Source organism: Hesperophylax consimilis, chromosome 13 (genome assembly GCF_061612785.1).
Source record: "Hesperophylax consimilis isolate HC1 chromosome 13, BYU_Hcon_1.0, whole genome shotgun sequence".
In the NCBI taxonomy this organism is placed as follows: Eukaryota; Metazoa; Arthropoda; class Insecta; order Trichoptera; family Limnephilidae; genus Hesperophylax; species Hesperophylax consimilis.
Genome location: NC_142848.1, coordinates 38,225,931 through 38,249,280, shown reverse-complemented (window position 1 = coordinate 38,249,280; position 23,350 = coordinate 38,225,931). Strand labels below are relative to the sequence as shown.

General features: G+C 35.9%; 1 protein-coding gene across 2 annotated transcripts in view; it reads right to left on the bottom strand.

The window, feature by feature from the left end:
- Positions 1–23,350, bottom strand: part of loh (thrombospondin type 1 domain containing lonely heart) — a 700,385-nt gene that overhangs the window by 17,560 nt on the left and 659,475 nt on the right. For both annotated transcript variants that reach the window (XM_089639095.1, XM_089639097.1), the window contains exon 9: positions 2,459–2,625. In XM_089639095.1, the coding sequence (XP_089495221.1) occupies positions 2,459–2,625 (167 nt within the window). The remainder of the gene's footprint in view (positions 1–2,458; positions 2,626–23,350) is intronic.

Here is a 23,350-nt window from a genome sequence, read left to right as displayed (position 1 = left end):
AAGAAGGGGCAGTTTTACTAACGTGGGCGACAGTGTGAAAAGGTGCCTTTGTACGGAGACTTACCAGTGTACATTTCGGTTTTAGCTCAGGTGGTAGAGAATTGAGTTCCGTATCTTCAGGTGTTAGGCCAGCCAATGGGCTTTTACACGGGGGACAAATGCCAATTCGACCACTGCATATTCGTCAAAAGAAACAAAAAATAAGAGTTTGAGAGTATATTCACAAAGCACACTTACATTACAGATACACAGATGAAAAGGGTTATTAACATCCTAAATATTTCTAGCTGTTTGTTAGGAACAATCTCTCTCTGTATTTAAGGTTCTGGCTGGCAAGCCTGAATGTTAACACGATTCAAATCATAAAAGGCACATAAGGCGAAATGGTTATTAATCAGCTTACATGAATTGCAGGAGAAACAACCGTGCATGTTGAATCTCTAATATGGCGGGATATCTTCTGTACTGTACGCGCCAATGCGCGTGCAGTTCTCCATTGTAAATTGGCACTGAATTATATATTGGTTATTTAAAGTATTTGTACAAAAATAACCGTTAATTTAAGCGCGCTACAGGGAGCGTCTTTGTTAATTGCAAGGCACACATGTTGTCAAGGCCGAGGTTGAATTGTAAGTGGCCGTTGATTTCGTCAGCCAGCGTGCGCGCGCATTGCGTAGTTGCCAACTTAACCCTGCGCAATGCGACGCATGCGTACAGCGAACAAAGGTGACAACTGATAGCTAGGTAATTTGAATTCACATGAGTTTTGAACGTGTCGATTCGTTACGTGACACTTGGTTTAAGCGAAACCGGTCGATGTGTAAAATAATAAATATTCGTGGTTAATTTTTTTTTAAATTTTCACTACAAAAAATACCTAAACACAAAGTAAATATCATAATCCATAATGAAAATTGTGACAATGTCAACTGTAAACTACTTAATCCTATTTGTACTGTAATCAACTCTTCTTCTGAAATTAAATATCTTGGTGTGATCATCGATGAAAAGTTGAAATGGAAAAGCCATATTACGGAGTAAGTAAAGAGAATAAGGAAATGTATATATATATTTGTTAGGTTAAGAAATATTTTAAATGTGAAAATACTAAAAAATGTATATTATGCTCTTGTCCACTCCCTGCTTATTTACGGAATCATAGGTTGGGGAGGATCTTATAAAAACAACCTACACTCAGTTAAAGTCTCACAAAAAAATATTATAAAGGTAATACTTTAAAAAAACTCTACTTTCCCAATAAAATTGCTTTTTAAATTGTTTCCAGTACCAAATATTGATGATATATTTAAGCAAACTTCAATTATAAAAATGTGTAAAGAAAAAAATAACACAGAATATCAAGAATTTTACAAACTGATGAGAAATGGAAATCAATTTATTACGCCAATCTTTAAAACAACTCAAATGCAAAACCATTATATTTACCAAGCCATAAAAAACTACAATAATCTCCCTTCCGAATTGCGCTGTATTACGAACCAACAAGAACAAATAAATAAAATCAAACTTTTTTTCCAAAAAAACTTATATTAAAAAAAATATGTATATATATAATATATATTATATTTATATATATATTATATTTATATTTTACACATAACATTGAATCTAAGTAAGAATCGTGGCTCCCTCATCAGGCACAAGAGCTCCTCTTTTTTGATAAGGTATACATGACCAACTATGTACCTAAATATGATATATTGCAAAATATGTATGTATTAATGTAACTATGATCTATATTAAAATTTAAAAAAAAAAAAAAAAATACTGTAAAATAATAAATATTCGTGGTTAAATAATAACTAGCTATTATTTTATCCTCATGAAGCTTGGTTTAAGCGAAACCGGTCGATGTGTAAAATAATAAATATTCGTGGTTAAATACAAAGTGTTTGTTTTATTTAAAAAAATATAATGTCTAACCACAAAGTAATTGCTTCTTATGAGAATGTAATCTATTTTTCCTATACCAAGAAGGTTAACGACATTCTCTGAAAACAATAAATACACCTCAAAAATTATTGGTATTGTATGATGTATTTTTTCACATTCTGCAACAATAATTATTAAGCTTCGGCTATTTATATATCTTTTTTAGATATTTATGGCAAATGCCGCCCTTTTCAGAGGTTTTTTAAGACACCTGTTGACTGTGGTACTTCGAGGACCTTGAGAAAGAAATTGCGCTCAGAAATATCATTCATAATTCATTTCAAAGCCGCCAGAGAAGCTGCATTCATAAAACAAAAAGTTTCTAAATTGAGATTTAGCGCAAGCAATTCTAACCTGGTCCTTCGCACTGTACCTTTAAACATGAGGGTTGAAATAGCTTTTAAAAAATCATGATTTTGAATATGGAGGACACCGGTATCCTTAATATAGTTGACAGGTCTAACTTTGTTCATTTATGTTACTACAAGTGGCATATTGTCGTTACCATGATGTCCACAGAGTGCGACAAGGGTCCTGGGGCGGACAGCGCCTCCACCATAGTGCCGCTCTGCCTCCGGTAGAAGAACTTCGTCCCGGCGGCCTCGTACTCTCCTGACCAGCTGATCGCGAAGTTCCCGTTGATGACGAAGGTACCGTTGGTAATCTTGAGGGCTATTGGACAAAAAAAAAATTTAAAATCGGTAAAATTCAATTCTTGTGTTTTATATAATACTTTTTTTTAATAATAAATCAGGGTAGTAATTGTGATCAATTTGTGAGCAATTAAATTAGTTGAAGATATATACACATTGATTGGACAATAAACATGTGAATATAACGATTATTTATTTTGAAATATAAATTTGATAATTCGTAAAAATACACAGTAATTATGTGAATAAAGCAATTTAAGACGTACAAGAGATCTAGAAATAAACAACAATTACATGAATACAATGAACTTTACGAGGTACAAGAAAATCAGAAAATAGATTAAAAAAAGCAATCAAGGAAAACTATGTAGGGCGTGGTCTTGGGTGAGCTTGAGTGAGTAGGCTGCGGTCACCACCGTGTTGGCGGAGGCCATTAGCCGCATCCTGGCTCCAGTGACCCGGTCTCACCAAATCATCACCCGGTGTCATCGAGCTTAGTAGCAGTAAGGTATTTTTCAATACTGTATTATTTTTGGATCAATTAAATACCACTAGTGCTGGGGTTGCCAAACTTTTGACCCGTTTGGTCTACTTGCGTTAAAAATAATTTAAAAGTGTCAAAATAAAACTATTTTGTGATAAATTCGTAAGAATTTATTAATGCAATGTAAAATATAACAAATTTTCACTCAGCTTTACGTTTTATTTTTGTTGTTTTTTTTTTGTGTACTTAACTTGCTTTTTAATTTGCGTACTTTTATCTTTCGGTTTTCACTGCCAAATGGAAAATCAGTGGCGTATTTGGAATGTGTAGTTTTAAAATGCCTTTCAACATTTGCTCTTTTCGGTAACGCTACACTTGAGTTGCAAATTAGACACACACATTTGTCCATGACCATAATAAAAAAATCCTCTTCTCACTCACTGTGATAATGGTAAGTCTTACTTTTTTTAGCACTCGAACAGATGGCCCACTCATTCTGATATTTAAAATAGTGAATAGTCAATAAAAAACTAAGCCACAATTTCAGTCCAAGTCCATACGTTATTTTTATTATCGCCACATAACAAGTTCAATGTGATCCGTGCGTACTCAAGTCGATACTAGTAGGTACTGACTAGGCTAGCTACCCACGAAACAAAGCCACGAGAAAACAATGCAAAATGAAAAGAAAAGAGGCCTAAGCGCGGAGCGAGGCGAGCCGCATTTAGTTGACTGACTCACGCACACGCACGCAACGATACTGCCATTGCGTTGTTGCGATGCGACCGAAGCGTGTGAGTAGGTACCGTATTCAGTTTTTCGCGCGAAAATATCTCAAAATAATGTTATTTTCCTATTCACTTTATTTTATTCTCGCGGGCTACCTATATCAGCTTCGCGGTCGACCGGTAGACCGCGGTCGACCGCGAAGCTGATATAGGTATAGCCCTCTGCAACCTCTGCAATACCAGGGCAGGTATTCCATCAGGTCTACTAGCTTTGTTAACATCGAGCCCTCGTATAACGTGGAGTACATCCCGATGCCGGATCTTCAGCTTTTTCATATAGAAGCCGCAGTGAGGAACCGACAGCGGAACAGCACCCCCGTTATCGGGGGTCGAGTTTTCCGCAAACATTTTCCCTAATAGGTTAATCTTTTCGGTGGCGGTGTTTGCTAGTGAGCCGTCAGGTCTGGTAAGAGGAGGCAAACTGGGTTTGCGAAAATTCCGACCTATTGAGCCCGCAAGCGACCAGAATGCTCTGCTGCCATGCGAGCAGGTAGCCAGCTTTTTGCTGCTCTGCAGGTCGTGTTCGAATTTTGACCTATTAATGATTCTCTTGCATTCCTTTGCGATTTGTTGTATGCTGATCTGCTTTCGGGCGTTCGAGATGTGTTGTTGGCTCGGTAAGCCGCGTTTTTCTGTCGAACTGCTTCGGAGCATTGTCGACTGAACCACGGCTTTGAGCCCACACCAGTTTCTTTAGTAGTCGATTGTATAAAACCATCCATCGCCAATTCGATGACTTCACCAATCTCCTGGGCACATCTTGAAGGGTCCGATGTCCGAAAATAAACAGCTGACCACGGAAAAGCGTTGAAATGTGCCCGCATACCAAACCAATCTGCTGACCTATAGTGCCACACTTTTCTCCTCAGCCTCTCATTGGTTGGTCTGAGGTTAACGGGGATTGATGTCGTCACTAGGCAGTGGTCGGATGATCCCAGAGGCGCTGTGACGTCAATCTTATAACCGTGTGGCACAGTAGTTAAGAATAGGTCTAACAGATTAGAGCGGTGAGTCTGGATATCAAGAACCCTTGTAGGCTCCTGAACCAGTTGCTGTAGCAAATGGCAAAGGATTCCGCCTGTCGGCCAGCCGAGTCCGTTGGACCTGAGAACTTCAACCATGGTTCGTTATGAACATTGAAGTCCCCCAGAACAATAAACTCGGCCGAAGGGTAGCGGGGCAAGAGATCATTAATAGTATCGCTCAAATGTTTGAAGAGTTCGGAAGTGTCTGATTCGCTATGGTTCGGTGAGCGGTATAGACATGCGTAGAATCTTGTTGTACTGGCAAGATTGACGCGCATCCACATTACGTCGAATCTGGAGTTTTCCAGACTCAATAGTCGTACACAGTTGACGTCAGCTCGACGATAGAGGCAGACTCCTCCTTTGAGTCGGAACTTGCTTGCAAGGGTAAAGCCCGAGCAGTCAAGATAGGAGGAGTCTGGCGGCTCGGCTATTTGAGTTTCAGATAGGAAAAGAAGGTTGGGACGTTGGGACAAAAGATGGTGATGAACGGAATTTAAATTTATTTATTTTATTATTTATTTATTTCATTTTATTAACGCCTAGAAGGCTTTTACATATACATGTTATGGGTTTTGTTGTTCAGTAGCATTATAAAATATTTTAATTACATAGCATAATAAATTGAGTATGAACTTACATAACAATGTGTAGGGTTATTGTTATGGTTTTATTATTTTATAAACATAAGCAAGCAAAGTTTATTGTACAAAGTACGTCGGTTGAATATTTTACAGAACATAGGTTAAACTAATACATAAACTTGAGAAAAATATAACAGATATAGGTAGGTAGTTAAGTAGATACAATTCAAGTATATAGTTACGGTGTTATTGGAATTTGGACAATGAGTTCGATAAGTTTATATAAATGTAGTGTAGTTACAAGAGTACAATAATGTAAGTAGGTAATACACACAAGACAAGTAAGTTTGTTATTATTATTATAAAGATAAACACTACAGTTGGTTGTAAACCATCTTTGTAATCATCAATCTTTATTTTGCCCGATTGGGAATTTTACAAAACAAAGCTTAGTTAATGAAACAATAAAATATGCGTTTGAAAAAAAAATTATGAATCTGTTACAAACATTCTAGTATACTGTATTTTAGTTTGTATACTGATTGGTGATGATAAACATCAATTGAGCTATACTTATTACCGAGTATGTGAAGTCTTTGAATAGGTGAGTTTTGAAAATAATTGTTAGCAGATATGGGAACATTATATAGAGCGGTCTGTCGAGTGTCACGCGTAGGTACACGGAGCGATATAAGACTCGTCAAATCAATGGCGTCCAGTCTGCCATTCGAAATTTTGAAAAGAGATACTAAGTCGCACACTGTGCGTCTCAATGATAAATCGGTTAAATTTAGTAAGTTCATGAGGAAAGTGTAATTAAGATATTCGTTTGGAATTCCTAATTTATAATTAATAAATCGCAGAAATTTATGTTGCACTCTTTCAATTTTTAATTGGTGAATCTTATAAAATGGAAACCAGATTGTTGAGTTATACTCTAGATTACTTCTAACTAAACCAGTGAATAGCAGTTTGAAGGAATTTATTAATTTAAAATCTTTCGCTGTCCTTAATATAAAACCCAAACATTTCATGGCCTTGTTGGTTATTTCGTTTATATGAGGAACAAATGTTAGTTGCCTGTCAAAAATAATACCAAGATCCTTAATATTCTCAACTCTTTTTAGGAAAATGTTGTTGATGCTATATTGATGCGTAATGGGATTTTTGATTCGGGCAAAAGTTATCGTTTGACATTTATCAATATTGAGAAATAGTTCATTGTGGGTGCACCACTCTTGTAGCCTCACAAGATTAAATTGTAGTACGTAACAGTCATGAATATTTGTAATGGTTTTATAAATTTTGAGATCATCTGCAAATAAGAGAATCATGACTCCATCAAAAACCGTAGTTATATCATTGATAAACAATAAAAATAGTACTGGTCCTAAATGAGACCCCTGTGGGACGCCGGTAAAGACTTCGAACTGGTGTGAATAGTGTGAGTTGAGTTTAACACATATTTTTCTTTTATGCAGATAACTCTCAAACCATCTCAAAATATTCCCTGTTATTCCAAGGGCACTAAGTTTATGTATGAGAATTTTATGTGAGACTTTGTCGAATGCCTTACTAAAGTCAGTATACACTACGTCTGTTTGAAGACGCTTTTGCATTGTATTAAATAGGTATTCCTGATAGATCATCAAGTTTGTAAAAGTAGATCTTTTTGCCATGAAACCATGTTGACGATGTGAAATAACTTTGTTAATCTCAGGCGAGAGTTTAGAAAGCAGAGCAGATTCAAATAGTTTAGGGATTGACGATTGGATACATATAGGTCTATAGTTAGAGATATCTGATCTATTTCCTTTCTTAAAGATTGGAAATAGAAAACTGGTTTTCCATTTTTGTGGAAAGGTACCAATTTTTAGAGACAAGTTAAAAAGTTTAGTTAGAGGTAATGTTAAAACTGATAAGCATTTTGATAAGAAAATTGGAGGAATGTTATCGGGACCAGCCGATTTATTAATATCAAGGGATTTTAATTTAGTTCTAATATCGCTTTCTTTGAATATACATTGGCTAAAATCGATCTTGTTGTCATTGTTAGCTGTAGTTGTATCGAATAATGGAGAGTTGTTTGCAGTATCATAGACTTTGCTGAAAAATTCAGCAAACAGATTGACGACTTCTTGGGGGGTATCGGCCATTTTATTATCTAAATACATGTTTGACGGAATACTAGAGTCATTATTATTGAGCATGTTCGCAAATTTATAAATGTTCTGAGGATTAGCTGCTGCCAACTCTTCGCAGTTTTCGATACACCTTTTGTAACATAACTTGGACATATTTTTAGTTGTCTTTCTTAGTTCACAAAATTTTACATAATCTTTAGGATCACGTGACGATTTATAAACTTTATGAGCAATTTTTTTGTCTCTAATTATTTTAATAAGGTCGTTGCTAAACCATTTTGGGTAGTTGTGCACAGTGATTTTAGTGACGGGTACAAACAATTCAATTGCATTATTTAAAATTAAGTAAAATTTGTCTACCATTACATTTAGGTTTTCTTCAAAGTCAAGAAAGTTCCAGTCAGTAGACAATAGAAGATTTGTGATTTGCTTAAAATCAGCTTTGAAAAAGTTTAATTTTGTTGATGGAGATGGATTTTTTTCTATTTTTGAACTGTAGCATACGATCGTTAAAGGAGGGTGATACTTGTCGATTGGGAGAATATCTTCAGCAGATGCGGATACTTTTACAGAAGAAGAATTGGAAAACACTAGATCGAGAAGACGAGCGTTAACATTGTAGACATAGTTTAACTGCCGGAGACTTAAAAAAATTGTGTGCAGGCCGCGAATGTTGGCAAAATTTACCAACTGTTTCGGCCCGCACCGGGGACGCCTGCTACTCGCCGCTGTAAATATGTTAAATTTGTTTTGTTGTGTGTTCACGATTTTAAGTTTTTTGTTTTTGTTTTGTAAGGGTATGAGGTGAAAGGAAGGTCTGGAAAGGACGGGTATGAGGGGTGGGTAGGAATCTGGGGTTCAGGCTATCCAGGAGTGATGAGCGTTTGGTTCCAGCCCACCCACTGCGGTGCTAGGCGATAGGCTGGGAGAGTCCGGCTGGAGAGGGCATCCAATGCGCCCCAAACGCTGCTGCTGGGTCCCCTCCGGTCACGAACCGGCACAACAGCAGTGGCGGGGTTTTTTCACTCGCTGATGTGGCAGCCCACCCTTAGTCGTGAGCCTGAGGGCCGGGCCCCTGTACTATCAAGCAGCCCAGACAGCGGTAACCGGTTGTAAAGGGTCTCCCTCAACCAGCATCTCCCAACCAGCCCGCCACGCAGAAGGCGGGCTGGCGCACCCGCCACCAAGACCTAGGCAAACCTTAACCCATGAACCCGGGCACCCCTGCTAAGTCACCAAACGTAGCGAACCACTTGAGGTGATCTGTGGCAGAGGTGTTGGTCATCCAATAAATGGTTCCCAGGGCGGCGGTACCCATTCCCACCTACCAAAATGCCTAGTCATATCATGTGATAGTGTTTATTTATTGTTAAATAATGTGATTCAGTTTGCTCTCAAAAATAACGGAGTTTAATTTGAAAGGACACTAATTTATAATATGGTCACTGTGTTTCAGAGCTGTGATCAGAGCTGTCGACCGGAAATCGAAAGGACACGTTTTCAAGTCCCGTTGGCGTCATGTATCTTTTATCAGTAGATTTTTCAATGTGGATGAGTGTTTCAGGCTAATAATTATTGCTAATAAAATAATTGTTACAAATGCATCTGTTATTCCAGAAGAAGGTGTCCGAGATTTACCATAAAACAGACTTAATCAATATCAAAAAATGACCGAACTAATTCAATCCTTTTGGTTCAGGTGGAAAAATAATTATCTGGGAGAACTTCAACGAAGAAACAACTGGCAAACCAGCAACCAGAAGTCCCCCCAGAAAGATGATCTGGTTATTTTGAAGGAAGATAACTTATCCCCCCCCCCACTCTATAGAAAATGGCTCGCATTCTATCCTGCCATCCTAGAGCTGATGGGATCATAAGGGTAGTCACCCTCCGGACATCACAAGGGACGTTCGTGCGACCGATTAAAAAAATCTGTCTGCTACCCATAGAGGACAACCTTGAACGCCAGTGACTTCCTCATTTAACAAAAAGGCGATGTGAAGAAATACGTGCAATTTATGTTTTTGTTGCACTCGACAAACTGATGTAACAAACCTGATGAAACCAAATTGATGACCCGTGCTCAAATCCTCGTGCAAAACTGATGACCCCTCGTGCACAAGGTTATTCTCATGGAAATTAAAACAAGGACCCCATCCAGATGAAAATAGAAGATCAAGCCAATCAAGATTTGTGTTGTGTTAAAAACTGAATGCTTTATATATATATTTTTTTTTTCTTCTTTTAATGATTTTAGAATTTTTATTTTAGTTAATTAATGTCTATTTGTATATATATATATTTTGGTTTTTTACTAAGAATTTATTTTAAATAGTGAATTAAGTTTCTTTCGGGGCGGGTGCATGTATTATTTTTGGATCAATTATATTCCACTAGTGCCACCCGTGAAAGTTAGATTATATTGTTTATGAAAGGTTCTTGCCTCTGCTTTTTGTTTTTAATTAAGTCGCGTCGGCAAGGCCGATTCCTGTATTGAGGACTGTCAATGTTTGTTATCAACAGTCTCTTTCATATAAAAGGTTGGGTGTCCTTAAAAACTCTCTCTTGCTCAAAAACACTCGAAGGTTTCATCTTTCCTAAAGAATCACAGGAACTGGCCTGTATTTTACTGTAACAAGTGCCTAGTCACATCATGTGATTGTGTATATTTATTATGAAATAAAGTGATTCAGTTTGCTCTCAAAAATAATGGAGTATAATTTAAAAGGACCCTAATTTATAACAAATACGCTCCATAGTTTTTTCAATTGAAATCATATTTTATTAAATATATTAATTTCTCCTTCTATCAAACTATTAATAATGGTTTCAGATGGCAAAATGCTTGTCACGCGTAATTACAATTAAGCAGAAAAACTTGTTCAATAATTTTGGTGAACGTATGTCTGTCGGTATGAAAGAGACAGGCATATCGGAGTGAGACAGCATGACCGGGACGTATAAAAAGGCATGTCTGTTGTATCTCGTCCTCTTTTTAATAGCAAGCTCTTATATTTTCCATTGAATCAATACTTGTAGCTACCTGAACAATAAGGAATAGTAACAGAGAACCCACATTTTTTTTACTAAAAAGAAATCTGGATGATCGGCACGGAAGATGATCACCACAATAATAAAAGGTTTACTTTTGAAAATTTGATAATAATATATAAAAGAAAAACCAAAATTTTAATTGGAGTTCTACAAATTAAACTTGAATATAATAAATGATTACAGATTAGTTATACCCGTTGGGTTCGCTCACATTAAAAAGGTAGATGCTTTATCCTCAAACTACCGATCACAAGCAGCTCGGAAGAAATCTTTAGGAAAATCTGTGTTATGGACATTAGGCAACTTTATCCCAAAAACATACTAGCATACCTCTTCAAACGAATGTCAAAACTGCTCGTGATTCTAGAACCAAAGGACATAATCGCTTTAATTTTATTTTATTTTATTTGGGAAACAAACAGTTATACAAATATATTTTAATACAAATCATTTTTACCAAGTTGCATAAACCAGTAAAGTTTCCACAGAAGATTAATTTTATATAAAGGTAGAAAAACATATGAATATAAATAATACAATACAATATAAATACTAACTAGTAGAAAAAGAAAATCTCCAAAAAAAAAACTACAGATTCAACATTCAACCCATACAAAAACAATACACACATTAACACTACTAAGTTTCCCGCAACGATCGAACGCTACTCTCTTAGGAATGCTATGAATCCTGCGAGGCTCGTATTGAACACATCGATATTTGTGCATAATCTATTAAAGGTGCTACAGCTTCTTCTTATAAATACATTTTCAAGATAATTAGTATTGCTCTTGGGAATATAAAATGTGTCCGGAGATCGAGTTACTCTTAATGGACATCTGAAATGAATATTTTGTAAAAGGTATGGGCTATCAATAAAATAGTGGATTATCTTATATAGCATTACTAGGTCTCTGCTATCTCGGCGTTGATCAAGAGTTTTAAGGTTCATGGACACATTGTTTTCATCATTTCGCATGCGATAAGAGACATATTTCAAAAACTTTTTCTGAACTCTTTCTATGTTTGATTTATATGTAGAACTATGAGGGTTCCACACTGTTGATGCATACTCTAGGTGGCTTCAAACGTAAGATATGTAGAGAATCTTAAATGTTTGTGGATTTTTGAAAACTGAACATACTCTAAGTATAAATAATTAATGAAACGGCAAGGCTGGTGGAGATCGACAAACGTTTATTTAGTTTATAGATACATCATAGATGGAGCTAGTCACACATATTAATTTTGTTATATCATTCTAACACCCTCTCGTAACAAAATAAACTAAATACCATTCTAACAAAACAATATTATGAAAATGGATTTAAATTTCCGAAATGCCCATTGAACTTAAAAAATTTTGATGTTTATTCGAATAAAGACTTTTTGTTAAGAAGTCAGCTGGCATATTGGAAGTTGACACATATTCAAGCTTAACTTTATTATCAAATACACATTCTCTGACAAAGTGATGTCGTGCATCGATGTGCTTGGTGCGTTTATGAAACAGTGGATTAACAGAAAAATTAATAAAACTGTGGCTGTCACTATATAAACATACCGGTGTATTTTTATGTATTTCTATCATATCAGATAATAAGTTATTTAAGTAAATAGCCTCGTTGCAAGCTTCGGATAAAGCCATATATTCTGCTTCTGTACTAGACAAGGCAACTGTTCTTTGCTTTCTAGATTCATAAGATATAACACATCCTGACATTATGAAGCAGAACCCAGTATATGACCTTCTATCTAAAAGGTACATGATGCCCAATCAGCATCTACAAAACCATGTAAAGAATAATCACTTTTCTTATAAACCAAAGCATAGCTTTTGGTTTTTTGTAGATATTTTAACAATCTTTTTAAATGTTTCCAATGAGTTTCATTATAACAGCTATTATGACTCCCTATTAACTGTTGGTATGGATGTAGCGGTTATGTCACCGCTCCTAGAGTCATCAAAATCATAACCAGACGGCATGTGCTAAACAGCCGAGACAGCAATTATTCTTTCGAGACTTCAATAATAATATCAGTACCGCCATACGTAGACTGCTGACTTGCATATAGGATGATGCAAACGCCCAGACAATAAACCGAGTCAGCGGTCCTGCGGGTTCGAAGTCCAGACGCTACTCCAACCCGTGGCAAGACGAGAACAAAGGAATCAGCAGCTATTTAAGCGGTAGAGGACCTGAGTACATCAGTCAGTCATCATCGGTCTTCATACCACATCACTCCAGTCACAAGTCCGACTTGGCATACCGAGAGTCTACGCCTCGGCCCCGTGGTATTCCCGGTCAGCATCTTCCACTCATCTGCAGACCAGTCCGTCCCACCTTCGCCTACCTCGTTCACACTGGAGTATCCGGAAGACCCCACGTCTTCATCAGTGCTGAACGCAGCAACAAGGCCGGTCCCCACGGCTCCATCGCCGCCATCGCCGCCATCGTCGTCTAAGCCTGCTTCATCACCATCATCTATCCAGAGCCATTTCTCAACTGCACAACTCAACCGATTTGTTATTCCGAATCTCAATAAACACTGTGACAACAACAACATCCTTATCTTTCATTGTCACACTACAAAGATCCTACATGGATATTTTATAATATCATCATTTTTATTTACATCTTTCTCTAACTTTAAATTAACTTCCATAGGGGTATCTGAAGTATGACAATCTGACATATTGAACTTATTTAAAATATTGTTTACAAAAAGCTCTTGATCAACAGTAATACAATCTTTTTGAGCATTCACTCTCATCCCTAGACACTGTTTAATCTCACCTAAATTTTTTATCTTAAATTGATCGATAAGTTCATTCTTTAACTGTTCATAATAATTTTCTGTATTCTATAACAAAGAAATCATCCACAAATAATGCAACAAATATTTTAACATTATTATTATTAATCTTTATGAAAAGACAAGGCTCATATTTGTTTTTTTTTAATCCAAAGTTCAATAAACATTCTTCTACTCTAATATACCAACTCCTAGCAGACTTTTTTTTTTTTGTTATTTGTTTTTGGGGTATTATGCCGTGTTGCGCTAACTCCTTCTTTAGCCAACGTTTCGGACAGCATTGCAGTGTCCATCATCAGGGCAGATGTGTTATTTGAGGTTGTGTTAAAATGTGAGCTTAACACAACCTCAAATAACACATCTGCCCTGATGATGGACACTGCAATGCTGTCCGAAACGTTAGCTAAAGAAGGAGTTAGCGCAACACGGCATAATACCCCAAAAACAAATAACAAAAATACTTTTGGCCGTGAAAATCTTAAATCATATTTTCCTAGCAGACTGTTTGAGACCATAAATGGCTTTTTTTAATTTCAATACTTTATTTTTACAATCAACAAAATGAGAGTATTCTGGTATTTCTATAAAAACATTTTCCTTAAGAAAACCATTTAAGAATGCTGTTGGTACATCAAAGTGGTTCATATTGAGATCAAGTTGTACACTCAAGGCAAAAAATAATCTAAGAGTGGAATATCTTAACAATGGTGAGAAGGTTTCGGTAAAATCTATATCCTTCTTATAAGAAAAATCTTTTGCAACAAGTCTTGCTCTGAAACGCACTTCACCATCACTGTTATATTTCTTTTTAAGAACCCACTTATTTTTTACCACTGTGCCGTCCTTTGGCCTGTCCACTAGCTCCCAAGTCTCACTATCACTAAAGGATTTTAACTCCTCCTTTATTGCAATTTGCCATTGCACATTCTCGGGTCCAGTTATAGCCTCAGCGAGAAAAATCTGTTCACTTGACACGTCTTCTATACACATGTTCATGTAACCGTAATAGTCTGGTTTACGTTTAGCTCGTTTTTCAGGAACAACATTTGCATCAGCGGGAACAACATTTGTGTCAGCCGGGGTCAAAGTCTCATAAAGACTGTAATCTGACTCACTTGTCGATTCAGCAGGAACATATGTAACATCATTCACATCATCTTCTTCTTAGATATATGTGCTATTCAGCTGACTTTTATCTGTGTTTTTTGGTTGCTGGTTTTCTTCTACGAAAATATTTGTTGATGAACTGTCATTAATATTTTCCATCACTACAACATCTCTGCTGGTCATAATACGATTGGTCTTCGGATTTTAAAGCCTGTAACCCTTAATGTTCTCTGGGTTACCAATCAGGATATGTTCTTCAGCCTTTCTGTCCCATTTAGTCCTCTTTGCTTTCGAAACGTGGACCATTACAGGACTGCCGAATATCCGAATATGGCCGAGATCTGATTTTTTACCCCTCCATAGCTCATAAGGTGTTTTTTGTAATCCTGATGAATTTTCACACCTTGACCTTTTGTGTGAAAATGGCAATCTCAACTGCTTCCCTTCACAACATGTGATGCAGTTGGACTTATCAAAGTCAGCCTTATCCGGATATAAAATTCCTTACACAGCACCATCCTTCATAGAATTCAAATTTTTACTGTTAATGTGTCCCAACCTTCGATGCCATATTTCACTAGTCACATTTGTCGCTGAGCACGCAAAAAAATTTTCTGACTTAATATTCAATCTGTACACTCCATTTACTAGATTTGCTATTCCTACCAGCAAATTCTGTCGATTGCGTATATAGCAAACTTCCGATTCAAAGTTAACCTTGTTTCCACTTTGAATCAGCTGATTTACTGATGGCAAATCATTTGATAGGTTAGGCACACATAAAACATGTTTAACAGGGATATCAAACTCCAACTTTTGTCCACTACGGTCGTAATCATCGTGTTTCCTGAGCATATAACTGGTTTGTTTGTTATTTTGTTTTGATTTGCAACTACTATATCTTTTACTTTGTGTCAGTACGACACATTTTGTTAACAATTCTTATCAGTAATCATGTGTGAACTTGCACCCGAATCTATGTACCAATCGGAATCTTTGAATGTTCCATTCAAAAATATCGCACTAAATGCATTACTTTCACTTTTATGCTGTGAATTATTATGGGACTTATTCATATAATGTCCGAGTTGCTTACATTTATAGCAGCAGATTGTTTTGACAGAATTCAAAGATGGCAGCGGTGACTCTTTCGATTTTGACATATAAACAGGGTTGCCATTTTTCTTGCTATTTCGGAGCTGCCAACCTTTTGACAAAAAAGCACTATTTGTTCCAGAGCTGCTAACTTCCGAACTCATGTCCAACAATTTCGACTTTATAACACCCGTGCTGATGTGCAATCCACTATGCTCTATGGCCATTACTAAAGGAGCGAACCTGTCTGTTAGCCCCGCCAGTAATAATGACCCGATCCACTTGTCAGTGATCCTGAAGCAGGTACCTTTAAGTTTCTGTGCGGTATCAACCATTTGCGTTACATAGGCACCCATTGACTCGGAGTCTTCTAGTCGAATAGATATTAGCTGACGAAGTAGACTGGTGCAACGAGTGAAGCCACAATCATCATATAGGGCCTTCAAACGCTTCCATACATCATTTGCTCATTTTTTATGTGAACATAAATTGAAGAATCAATCGTCATAATAAGTTTAGCTTTTGCCTTTTTACCATCCAAACTTGTACAATCAGATGATTCTGGCTTGTGAATATCCACACCATCCAACATCAAAAAATGTTCAGCTGCAAACGCCCACTCATCATAATTTTCACGTCCCTTCAATTTAGGTACATTCACTATGTAACTTCCCGCCATATTGAAAAAAAACGCACACCGAGAACGCGGTAACAGATTGTCGATCACAAAAAACAGTTATTATTTCGGCGATTTACACTGTTTTTATAGAGTATATGATATAACGGTCACTGATTGTCCAACTAAATAGTATTTTACGCAGGAAAACTTTGATTTAACGCTGATTTAACGCGAATTATAGCCCTGGACCCACAACCTAATGAAACGGCAAGGCTGGTGGAGATCAACTAACGTTTATTTAGTTTATAGATACATCATAGATGGAGTTAGTCACACATATTAGTTTTGTTTTATCAATCTAACACTCTTACCTATCCCTTTCGCTAAAACAACTTTTGGCCAGAGAAATTTTAGATATTTCGCAACAAAGCTTTACAATGCTCTTCCAATAGCCATTAGACTGAACACAATTTTTTTGAAATATAAAACAGGGTTCCACGCTAACTCAACACAGTGACTATTCAACACACATATTGAAAATGATATAAAGTCATTAAAAACGATTAACAAATATATTTTTTTAACTTAACCTAACCTTACCTAACCTAACCTACTTAACCCTGTTAATAAAGTTTTTGTTTCATCACTTTCCATGACTTTATATAACTTTTTAAAGATGTGATGAATTATCATTTTGGTGATTTATCCGGTCACCATAAAACTGACACCAAGTCTTGAATCATCAGCCAAGACAGATCTAAGATAAAACTTTTTTTTAAAACCCCTTTATAAGTTTGTACTCTGAAATATTGTTATATATTTTGTTATATTAGGTTATACTGCTTTTATTAACTTCCATTTATTATTTAATTAACTATTTTTTCGTAACTTATCCATACATATTTATAATATTGTCATCCCTGTAGGATAACCTACACTTTCTATTGTGTCTTCACATAAAAGGTATACAACTTTATATTTTAGTTATATTTATACATGCATGTATCCAATACATCTGTCTTGACACAGGTTTATCCTAGTGAGACAGATATCGAAAAATACCTGTAAGACTTATATTGATTATAAAATATTGAGTATTTGATCGTTTCTCAATACGCTTTTAACCGATGAGACATAGGGGATATGGCTTGGAATGGTTTGTTCAAAATGCATTCTCATTCCAACAAGTAATGAACATCTCATTTCAAACTGTATCCGACAAAGGACGCTGCGCTAGAGTTTCTCGACGCTTTTACAAATTCATTAACTTCTACAAAGTACTGTTAAAAGAAACAAAACGCAAGGCGAGGCGATTCAACAAACGTTAGACACACGTTTTAACTCTCAGGTATTTCCAAAAGACCAGAAGTAAAGTTAGTGATGACAACGGCATGATAGTTGTTTGATACAGCATGATTCTTTATGTTTCCGTTTACACCGTTCACGTTAGAATTACTCACCTTCATTAATAGTGATTTAATTAAATCAGCTATACAAATAAACGACTTCTAAATTGGCACAGATCCCTTGAAATATATAATGGAAAATTATTAATAATAATAGAATAGCATAATTCCGGAATACATGCAGGGGTAGCGCAATACAATACATTCCATATTTTTGAAATAAGAAAAAAATATATATCAGATAAATAATTATAAGAAAAATAAATTAGGCAAAATAACGAAACAAAGATACATTAAATATAAACATTCCTGGATTCCACAAAAGAAAAATAAAATAAATAAATCCAAAAAATTAAAACTGCGGAAAAGAAGTGAAAAATGAATGCAAGCGCCGTTTATGGAGGATATTTGATCGTCTCCGTCTCCAGATGGCCATCAGGGGAGACTCCATCCAGGCAACCATGGCAGTGATGATTGTATTATTTGATTGGCGGAGTCTGATCCATAAGCTTCCCATGTGGTGGCGGAGAAGTGCTCTGAAAGAGTGCACTCGTCCCTCCAGTAACATTTTCGTAGCCCTACAGTATCTCCGTAAGCGGAATAGTTGGCGATAAGCATTATTGAAAGCGTAATCTACCCACAGTTCTATATAAAGTATTTGACGCTACGACTAACATCCATTTTCCTTCCGTCTATCCACACTGAGGCTGTTTGCATGAGTTCGTTCTTACATTTGAAAACTATAACGATTAATTTTGACCTATTATATACAATGTTATGATTTTTTGCAAAATCTTCACATATTTAAAGTAATTTCATTATTGCCGGTGACGGTGACGGTGCTAGAAGAACCATATCATCTGCGTAATTGATATTATTTACACATACTTCTTGAACATATTTTTTTTATTTTTATTATTTTATTTTTATTTTTATTTTATTTCACAACAGATAGATTATCCAATTACTGTACAATTCTCAATTTGACAATCTTAACACCTATGAAGATAATTATTATACAAAAAAACTTTAGGCTATTTAAAGAAGAGTTATATATATCTAGTGCTTCTGAGATTTCATTCAATTTTTTTTTTTTTTTTATAGTGAATATCTCACAAGAGTCCCAACTGCTCCCGTCTGGAGCCAGTGAGACTATGGCATCCCCAATTGGGGGATGTTGTGAGGCTGAAGGTAAGTGGGGAAGGGAAAGAGGAAGGTGGAGAAGTACCTGGCTATTCAGATCTAGTCACTAAACACGGCTAAAGCCATTTGGAGCAACGTTTCAATTCTGAATGGTGGTCTTACACCAGGGCGATACTGGTAGTATCTTCCACTCTGGAACGTGCCGCAAATATACTATATATTATTTTAATTAATTAATTGTGAAATAACACAAATTAATCAAATAAAATTTATTTGCGCACGCCGGGTTCGAACCCGCGACCTTCGGAATGGCAGTCCAATGCGTTACCACTGGACTATGCCGGCCGTCAAACCATTCCTCTTGTCATGCTATGTTGTGCTAGAATATCTGTTCTGCCGTATGGTATTTTGAATAAATCGTGTCGACGACTACGGCTGAAGTTTTCGGGCACGTATAAACCATAGCATTCCAAGAGGAACGGGCTATCAATATAGTTATGGATTATGTTAAAACTAAGTATTGCAAGATTTGCATGACGTCTAGTTTCCAAGCTAAATCTATTTGTTGCCTCAAGTAAATCCACATGGTGCATGAACCTTGGATAAGTTCCACGCATCCGCATATAGACATACATGAGGAATTTTTTTTGGATTTGTTCCAGCATATTAATATACTTAGTTTGGTGCGGAGTCCACACACCACTAGCATACTCCAGCTTACTTCGTATGACGCCATCAAACATGGCTTTCATTGCATCTGGGTCGTGAAATTGTTTACATGTTCTGGTGATAAACCCCAGGAGTTTGTAGCATGCTGTAGTAAGTCGTGATATGTGGTCCGAGAATGTTAGTTTGGGATAAAAGACGATACCGAGATCTTTATAGCTATTGACTCGGCATAATTTTTTTCTCTTTAATGGTGTAATCAAAAACTACGGGCTTCTGAGAGCGGGTATATGTCATTGTTACGCATTTTTTTATATTAAATTCTAATTTGTTTTTATCTGATCATTCTGCTATAGCATCAAGGTCAGATTGTATTTTTAAGCAGTCTTGGTAAAATATTATTTCCATCAAAAGTTTGAGATCATCCGCAAATAAAAGACATCTGCTATATTTTACACAGACCTGGATGTCGTCTATAAGTATTAGGAACAACAGAGAACCAAGGTTTGACCCTTGGGGAATACCTGACAAGGCGGGGAATTGTTTAGATTCCTGTCCATTTATTGATACATATTGTCTTCTGGATTTTAGATATGACGCGAAGAAGATAAGTGTCAGTTGATCGAAGCCAAGTTTAAACATTTTAAGTAATAAAATATCATGATCAACTCGATCAAAAGCCTTGGCAAAATCCGTATACACTACATCGGTTTGGTGTCTCGAGTCCAGTCCGACGGCCACCAATCGCGAAAATGTTAACAAATTTGATACCGTGGATTTTCTTGGCATGAAACCGTGTTGGTTTTCTCCTAGAAACGGCATAATTTGGTGATGTAATTTCTTATAAATAATCATTTCAAATATTTTGGGTATAGTTGACAGAATGGCAACAGGTCTGTAATTCTTAATATCAGCCTTGTCTCCAGCTTTGAAAATTGGGCTCACACGCGTGAGTTTCCAGGAATGGGGGAAACAACCAGTAGAAATGCTTAGATTATATATATAACTCAGTGGATGACTTATGATTTTTGACATATAAGCAATTGTATTAGGGGGTATTCCGTCTGGGCCTGCCGCCTTATCGAGCTTTAAAGTCCGAGTACAGGCATCTACTTCCTCTGCACAGGTTAGCCCAAGACTGATTTTTCCGATATTCCAGGGCTCCTCTGTTCGAGTAAAGTCTAGATTTAGTAGAGGGGCTGTCTGGCTGTAATAAATAGTCGCCGTTCCGTCGCTTAAGTTTATTTGGGTATGAGGATTTGCTTTTTGAGATTTAATAAAATCCCAAAAATATTTGACATCATATATGTTTGTGTTATCCAGTCTTTGAATTAATTCATGAATGTATATAGTAAAGAAAGCTGTAGATATGCTTCCTACTTGCCTTAAATCCAGAAAGTTTCTGTGTCGGAGATGTTACAGTTATTTTTATTGTTTTCATATATTTGTAAAACCTTACAATCTAATATAATTTTTGCTTTTAAATTCCATAAAACAATACCCATTATTTACTTGTTGATGGACTTTAGCCCCGATTTACGAAAAAAGTAATACAAAAGAAGAAGACGAATGTAAATTAGAAGCAAAGGATGGTTCAGCAAAATTGATATAATTGAAACACTGTAAATATTACAAAAACATTTTTTTTACACCACTTTAATTTATCTATCATTATTTTTTCTATTCTAAATCTTGTCTGCTTTATTCTTGAATAGACCGGATTGCCCCAAAATATATTTAGCTAGTTGAACGATGGACGCAAATACTAATTGGTAGGGGATACATAATACTTAATATTATGAGCAAAATATGAATTGTTGGTAGTCAGTTTCAGCTACCAAATCGTGCCTACTTGTTATTCATGAACCATGTTGAAATTAGGCTCAAGGGAAGATCGTTAAGTAAACGCTCTTTCACCACAAAACCGCGCTCATTTATTAAACATTATATAACCTGTCTCACTAACTAACTAACTAACCATCACGCCGTTTCCCCGCAGGGGTAGGCAGAGAGGACGGACTGCCTAACAACTCGGTCTTGGCACACATTCCTTGCCTCATTCACATTCATACATCGTCATCACCTGTCTCACAGTCAGTGATATCACAAACCATCACTGATGAACCAAATTACTATAACATCTTTGATTATTTTTTAAGAGTCACGATGTTTTATAATTAATTTTCTTGAATAACTTATTGAGGCTAGTAAAACTTATTGTAATTCTTAATCATTGAAGAATATTAACAAATATCTACGAAACAGAAAACACAAAATCAAAAGGTAACGGTCGCAACTGGGATCTGTGTTCGATTCACATTTTCTGTTTCATGTTTCAGTGAGATTTGTTAACATTATCTTCTTCAACGATGTTTTGTATTCAATCGAACAATTCAACAAAAAAGTAGGTAGGTACTCTTCCGAAATACCTGGTGCCCATGAATTTAATCGATTTTATAAATATTGAAGTAGATTATGTATAGGTATTTTTTTTATTTTTTCAGTAAGCAACATTTTTTTAAATATATATTTTTTAATTATTATTTTTTTTGGTAAACTAATATTTAAGCCAAGATTTTTTTATGCAAAGCACAAAGGGTAACAATTAGTTTATATGCAAATTCAATGTCCCGTTGGCGTCATGTATCTTTTATCAGGAGATTTTTCAATGTGGATGAGTGTTTTAGGCTAATAATTATTGCTTAAAAAATATATTTTTTCGTTTCTCTGACAAAATTTATACGCAATGTAAGAATAAAGCATAGTATAAGTATATAAATATATTATTTTCTGTTGTTTTTTGTTTGATTTGGTAGTTTATAGTTTCGTAGATGAAATTTAATGTTTATCGGTCCGAAAAAGTATTATTATTATTATCATGCAAACATTTCGAAATCCTTTTTCAAGAAACTTTTTAGGTAAACTAAAATATTCAACATGTACCTACACTTGTGCCGAACGGAATTTTTTTTTTCTAATTTTTATTTGGAATAGTTGTATTACGTTGCCAATTGCCGTCAATCACCTCAATTAAAATATAAATAATATCAGACAACGGTAAAAGCCCCCGCCAAGACATCGAACATTTACAAAAACGACAGTTTAGGGGCTATTTGCGCGGCCTACAGAATAGTACAGAATTTATTAAAATAGGTTTATTTTATTTAATATCATATTCAAATATAGTTAACTAGCTCTTGGAATCAAATATTTCATTATTTTAATATACTTTGACGAAGTGACAGAGGAGCAAAGTGCGGGACGAAGCGGGGGGCGGCACGTGACAATCTACGAAATGCAGAATTTTGTTTAAACTAGTGTCGATAATTGTCTCAAGGTGAAAGGTCGCGCATCAATTATATTCACGAGTACTTATTGAAAAACGTTTTTTGAGTGAATTAACATGACTTCGTGTGAGAGCGTGAGAGCGCAGAGTTGAAAGAAAATATCCTACCTACGTATGAAAATGTGACGAAATTCTACGAATGGGTTCGACAAGACTTAAAAATTAGGAATAACATAACAAAAGAACCTACGTTTTTGGAAATTGCCGAAATAGTATCAACGAAAGTTGAAGAATTGTGGATAAAATCTTCTATTCCAATTGTCACTCACAGACAAATCTTACAGTTACTAAAAAGTTATCACCGTGGTGAAGTGTTATAATTTGAAAAGGTCTTTGAAAAACTAAAGCGTTTAAAACTTAAACATTTGAGCGATACTATTGATGATCTCTTGCCCCGCTACCTTTCGGCCGAGTTTATTGTTCTGGGGGACTTCAATGTTCATAACGAACCATGGTTGAAGTTTTC